The 7127-nt window shown below is 36.2% G+C and overlaps 1 protein-coding gene across 1 annotated transcript; it reads left to right on the forward strand.

Moving 5' to 3' along the window:
- The first annotated feature begins 1979 nt into the window (after positions 1 to 1979).
- Positions 1980 to 3374, forward strand: LOC127541379 (probable E3 ubiquitin-protein ligase TRIML1). The gene has a single exon (XM_051966665.1). It carries the CDS (start codon positions 1980 to 1982, stop codon positions 3372 to 3374), a length of 1395 nt encoding a protein of 464 aa, XP_051822625.1.
- Positions 3375 to 7127: the final 3753 nt, after the last annotated feature.

The following is a 7127-nucleotide window of genomic DNA, read 5'->3' on the forward strand; positions in this document are numbered from 1 at the left end:
TAATTCATTCTGAATTCTGTCTCGTAAAGGATTTGTGATAAAGGGTAGAAAGGAAGTGACAAATCAAGTAAATTGATTTTGGTTGGTCCATCCATCCATCTATCTTGTGTGTGTGTATATGTGTGTGTGTGTGTGTGTGTGTGTATCCAAAATCTATCGCCTGGATGTGAGGACATGGGTAACATGCTTAATTTTGAGTCCTGGAATTGCATGGTATTGGTCAGATTATGTAAGTTTTTCATAGTTGTTTGTCTTTACAATACACTTCATATTACATAAATTATTCTTACAGCTTTACTCATTACATCATGAAGCAGTCTATATAAGTCTTCCCATGTTTCTTTAAATTAGTACCCTCAATTACATTTTATAGGTTTATATTATTCTTTGATATTCATACACTGTATTTTTTCCAATTCTCTCCTACCTCAAAAACCACTACTATAAATATATTTGTACATACATTGCCTTTTCTGCTTTCACTGATCTCTTTGAGGTATACTCTCAATAGTAACATTATAACAAATAGTGTGCACTCTTTAAAATTTGGGGGGTATAATTTCAATTACTTTCCAAAATGAGTAGAAAAGCTCATTGCTCCAACAATGCTTTAAATTCTCATAGTTTTCATTTATATATTTAGAATTAATTGTTCCTGATAAAATATCTATAATATTAAAAAGTTATAAGGGCTTTTGTTGTTGTTGGTTTGTTGTGATGTTGTGATTGTCTGGATTCTTAAATTTTCTCTCCTTTGTGTGTTTGGAAGTACTATTTGCTATGAGATGCTTTAAAGTTTTTTGTCTATGTTACATTCTACTTTGTTTTTAATTATTGTCTCATAACATTATATGTAAAGTCCGGACTAGCTCTCTGGAGGACCTCAGGATTAGCCTGAGTCCTTGGTCTTAGTGGAGGAGTGAAGGAAGGTCATGTAGTTGGTCAAAGATGGAATCTGGCATCTTCTCTTGTGTTTGTGGCTGAGAGAGCTCTATGTCCTTCCCCCAAGCCTTTAAATACTTCTGTATGATTAAGGCACTACATCATACTGAGCATGCGCCAGCTATAGAGCATTATTATATCATTACATCACATTAAATATCATACTAAGTATGTACTTAGCTAGAGAATCATTATCTCATCAATCATACTGAGTCATACCTTTTCAGAATTCTGGCCCTCTACAATTATAGACATCTCTAATCCATTCTAATTTTCAATGATCTCATTGATTAGGTTTTTGTTTGTTTGTTTTTATCTTCTGTACCAAGGTGTTGTCATTCTGTAGTTGATTCTCATTTCCCCCTAATTCTTTTCTCTCTTTCCATTTTCTTTTATAAAATCATTTTTAAATGTTTATTTCCTTTCAGTAATTCTAATTAAACATGAATATAAGTTGCATTTATCTTTGCTTGTTCATGTTTTAAAGTAATTTTCTTATAGCTATATTTCTTAATCATGACTTTGATCATAATTGTTGGAATCCTTACTAACTGCTAACTAATTAGAGTTGATCTAATCTTACAAGAAGATGTTTTGGGCAGAACCTGAAACAAGGTACTAAGTAGAACTACCCATAATCCCTCTCTCTGGAAGGAGCATAAATAGGCCAATGGGCCAGTCGGAGAGTTCTGGAGAGGAAGACGCTACAAGTCGAGATTTCACCGGAATGACATGAAGAGTTGGAGCTGGCTGGAGGCTGAAGAAAGCAGAGGCAGAGGCTGAAGGACCAGACCTTTGGATTTGGAGACATCCGAAGGGCTCTAAGCCTCTAAACCGGCTGTGCTCTGAGAAGAACAAACTCCAACATTTGAACTTCTTGGACGTTGAGCTCTGAAGTTGAAGATCCCAAAGGAAATCTAGACCTGTGCCAATAAAGGAGAGAAGCTGAAAGTGGCTAGAGGAGATAAATAAGCACAAGCTGAGAACCCATTCTCATCACTTTGGGAGACTGCAAGTCTTTGTTCCTGTTCAGAAACATGGCCATGGCCCAGTTAGCTGAAAACCTCAGAGAAGAGCTGACCTGCTCGATTTGCAAGGACTACTTCAACTGCCCAGTGACCTTGAGCTGTGGCCATACCTTTTGCCGCTTCTGCCTCCTCAAGACCTGGGGAGCAGTTGACCAACCTTGCCCTTGTCCCGAGTGCCAAAGAATCTTCCAGTTGAGAGACTTCGAGTACAATCATAATCTAGAAAAGTTGGCCAACATGGCCAGGCACATCAAACCCCACTTGATGACAATTAAAGAGGAAAGTACGTTATGTAGCAGACACCAGGCAGAGCAAAATCTATTCTGTGAGGAGGACCAAACTCTCCTTTGTGCATTTTGCTTTCAAACTCCAGAGCATAGGAGGCATACAGTACAATCTATAGAAAAGGCTGCAGAGGATTCTAGGGACAAGCTCCAAAAGGCTTCACATCTTTGCTGGAAAGAAATCGAGACAATTGAGGAATTGCTGAATAAAGAGAGAGAGAAAGAGTATAATTGGAAGGAAAAGGGCCAAGTTCAGAGGGAAAGTCTGAGGGCTGAATATAAAAGATGCCATGAATTGCTGATTGAAGAAGAGAAGAATCATCTTCACTTGGTGACCAGGAAGGAATATGATCATCTGAAGTATATAAGAGAAAATGGGACCAGACTTTCCAAGTACCTTCAAAGCTTGAGAGAAGCAATTGTGCTCATAGAACAAAATTATCAGAAACCTGATATCCAGCTTCTGCAGGTGGCAGAAAATATACAGACCAGGTGTGAATCACTCTTGGATTCCTGTCCAGAAACTGTCACCACTCCCAGGATGTTCTTTTCTTACACTATGATGTGTGATATGCTGACAAGCTTCAAAGAGAATGTGACCCTGGATCCTGAAAGTGCCTGTCCATATCTCATTGTGTCAGATAATCGGAAAAGTGTTGTACATAGAGGCTACCAACAGGCTGTAACTTTCACACCTGACCGATTTAAAGAGAACATCATTTTGGGGACTCAAGTCTTTCAATCTGGAATCCACTACTGGGAAGTTAATGTGGGAGACAGTAGGCAATGGACAGTTGGTGTATGTAAGGCATCATTGAGGAGAGATCCTGTCCCCTCTGCTAAGGATATATTCCTTCTTTCATGTATTAGGAATGGAAATCAATATACTATAATGACTACTCCTCCCAACTTCACTCATGATGTTCATGGTCCTATCCTCAGCATTGGGATTTTGCTGAACTGTGATGAAGGGTCTGTCTCATTTTATGACACTTTCAAGAAATGCTTCATGTATCAGTTCCCTCACATCCCCTCCCCTGCACATCTTCAACCTTTCTTTTCTCCTTGTCCTCCAATAAGAGAAGAGATTGGGATTCCAATGACCCTCAAGTATATTTGAAATAGCTTTTTTTCCAGACCATTCCTTTTTTTTCCTTAAGCAGGATTAAGTGATTTGTCCAATCACACAGCTAGTAAATATCTAAGCATGTATCACTTCAGGGCTGGTGCTCTATCCACTTTGCCACCTAGTTATCCTCTTCCTAGGTTTTTTTTTTTTTTTTTTTTTTTTTTTTTTCCCTAAGGGACACAGCTCCAGGCCTAAGATATGTTTGGCGTATTACAGATACAGATCACAATGTACAATCTTAAAGCATTCCTATTGGGTGATTGGTAGGGAAACATTATTTCCTCTTGGCTGGCTGGTCGCAGAAGAAAGTTCAGCTGGACTCGAGAGGAGCGACTCTGGTGGCAGACGAAGGGTTTTCAGAGGATAAAGCTACGAGTGGAGAGTTCAGTGGACAACCAGATTCATCTTCATCTCACACCACTGTAGTTGGTGGCTGGGCTCCCCAGAAGGAGTCAAGAGAGACATTCCATCTCTGTGTTGGTTGGAGGCAGAAGAAAGCAGAGGCAGAGGCTGAAGGACAGAACCTTTGGATTTGGAGACATCCGAAGGGCTCTAAGCCTCTAAACCGGCTGTGCTCTGAGAAGAACAAACTCCAACATTTGAACTCTTAACACATAATAGTTCTTTTCAGGTTCTGGGTAACATTACTATTGATGCCTATTAATTTTCAGACTTTATATAGGGCAGATGGTTGGTTATTATACCCACTTCACAAAGTCACACAACTACTATTTTCTTCTATGTCCACTCTTTGTTCAGTATGAAGAAAGCTTAGGCCAGACCCTCCAGTCTTAGGTTCAGGTTTCCTTCTTAGACAGCCCTGGTGCTGTTATCCAGTTTTGGGGCATGAGTATCAGCTCCTAATTAGCACTTTTTTCCTATTCCCTTTAAAAATATAAAGCTTGGAATCTTGCCCTGATGCACAGTGACAAGGAAGGCTCTCTTTAAATTCCTGTGCTTGAATGCTCTGCACATAAATGCTTCTGCTAATCCTCATTCCCTGTGTTTTCAGATTTTTCTTTCTGTAGCCTCCAATGTGTCCCAAGAATGGAAAAATGACTCACTTTTTTTTTTTCCTCTTGAATTTCCCAATCAGGGCTGTCTCTTGCATTCTCCAGAACTATGTACAGAAAGAGGTTATGCTTTTTATTCCTTTTCCACCATTTTTGATCTGCTAGTTGACTCACCGAACTTAGATTGACTCAGATTTACATTTATCCCTCTTGTTTTTCATTTTATCAGATTTGTTCTGAGAGTCTGCTCTTTTAGAGTTTTTTCTCATATTTTTATTATATCAATGTATAAACTGTCCTTCAGATCTTTGTCATCTATAAATCTATAAGTCTACAAATTCTTTCATCTTTGTAATTAATAATAAAGTTCAACCGAATAGCATCAAAAACAAATTTTCCAGGGCACACTCCTAGAGAGTTCCCTCTAGTTAACATTGTTCCATTAATCACCAGTATTTGGATTCAGTCCTTCAACTATCCTTAAATTTGAATAATTATAAATCTAATCCATATCTCTCTGGCTTTTTAATAAGCATATTGTGAGCTGCTTCATGAAATTATTTTTCTGTGTCCAGAAATAATGTACACATCTCAATGAGTGAATGAATTAATGAATAAATGATAGATGCATAGATAGGTAGCACCTATTTTGTGCCAGGCACTGTGCTAAAGAATAATTTACAAAGTGAGGCAGTGCATGGTATTAAGGAACTTACATTATAACAGGGAAGTTGAACAGAATTGTTAAATTAGGGAATTAGGGAAGTAGCCAGGGAAAGATTTTATTGGAAAATCATAGGGAAAGACTAGAGCCCCCCAAAAGCATTTGATTATCCCATCCTTTCTAGAAGCAATTAAAACATTGGTTTAATTATTCTTTTTAGAATATGAGGAGAAAAGCTGATAGTAAGAAAGGGTTAAGATATAGTCTAGATAAATATGGCTATTCTGATATGATTTCTTCTTAATTCAGGGTCCAACCCAAAATAAATCATTTTAACCATTGTCAGGATCAAAATGAAGAGACTGGTTTGACACTTCTTTTTTATTTTTAAATTAAAAGATTTGCCCTTTTACAGTTTATTGACATGGAAATCTACCCATGAATTTTTAGTGCTTAATAAATACAACTCAGCAATCACATATGTATATTTTTTCATTGCCAGGAGAGAATATCCTGTTTAGAGCTTACTACCGCCATAGAATTTTAGGTTTTTCTCTGATATATTACTTTTTACTTTGTATTAGTTAAGCAAAAAAGAGCAGCTAGGCAGGTAGGAGTTCAAATACAGTCTCAGACATTTAACAACTAAGTGACCCTGATCAAGCCACTTAACCTGTTTGTTTTAAATTCCTTATTTATAAAGAGGAACTATAGAAGAAAATGGGAAACAACTCTAATATCTTTAAAAAGAAAGCCCCAAATGAAAGCAGACATGAGTGAAATGTCTGAAAAATAACAAGAGTAAGCAAAAAAGTAAACCCTTTTGACCACAAATTCTTCACTAAGAATTAGTAAACTTTTCTTTTGGAATATTTTAATAAATTCATTTTAGTATCATTTCTTTTGCTATCCTATTTCTTTTATTTCATATTTTTAAAAATATAATTCCAAAAAAATGTCACTACTAGACAAAAGGGCCCTTAAGAGCAGAAATTTAAGAGCACTTACTGTTAGAAATTTTTAAAAAAGAACTTCTGAAATTAAATTATACATACATATGTATATACATACATATGTATGTATGTATATACTAAGTGCTACATCCTAATGCTATAAAGAGAAAAAATTAACAATCCTTGGTTGTTAAGCACTCTCTAGAATCAAGGAATTGATTATCATTTGTATGGAAGATTTGCTATTGGATATACAGAAATAAGTAAGGAGAAAAAAATGTGGACTCAATCAGAAATAAGTTGATATTCATAGCAGGCTGCATACAAAAAATGTTTATAAAATAAAAAGATCACAGATTTAGAACTGAAATGGTTTATAGAAGTCATTTAGTTCAAACTGGTGCATTTTTTCAGATGAGAAAACTGATGTTTGCCTTGACCTATGTTTTAAAGAAAGAATTCTGAGAGGTGCAAAGAGATTTGCACCTATTTTTAGCAGGCAGGAAATAATTGATGATCCAACAAAACTGATTGAGAATAAGAGATGTTTATGTAAAAGGAAAACCAAGTTATTAAACAGTCATCAAATTCAAGGGAGGAAAACATATTGGAAGGAGGGATGTCTAACAGTGGGAAAAGCAATGCACTAGTCAAGGAAAATGCAGACTGAGAAAACATTACTTGTAACACTGAATTAAATTGAATCTTCAGGAGTGTTTTATAATCTAAAGTGAGTGCCCTGGAAGAGGGAAGACAACTTCAGCTCATTCCTCACCTTACCCAAGGCTTTGCTAGAAGCTATAGTTGGACAGCTAAAATATTAGCAAAACTATTGGTTTTGTAGAATGGTATCAAACCTACAGAGAAATCAGATCACTAATCATCACAAAAGGATCGCGATGAGCCACATATTAACTTATTTTAAAATATGAAAGGTAATATTATATTTTATTTTTATTTATTTTATTAAATATTTCCCAAATGTGTTTTAATCAGGATCACAGGCTATTGGGGAGGGTATGACACTTCTAGTCTTGATCATTTTAAATGTTTTCCTAACTTAATAGAGTTGTAGCTAGTCATTTATATAGAAACATATTTTCCTGAAACAAAG

This window comes from Antechinus flavipes, chromosome 6 (genome assembly GCF_016432865.1).
Source record: "Antechinus flavipes isolate AdamAnt ecotype Samford, QLD, Australia chromosome 6, AdamAnt_v2, whole genome shotgun sequence".
Classification (NCBI taxonomy): Eukaryota; Metazoa; Chordata; class Mammalia; order Dasyuromorphia; family Dasyuridae; genus Antechinus; species Antechinus flavipes.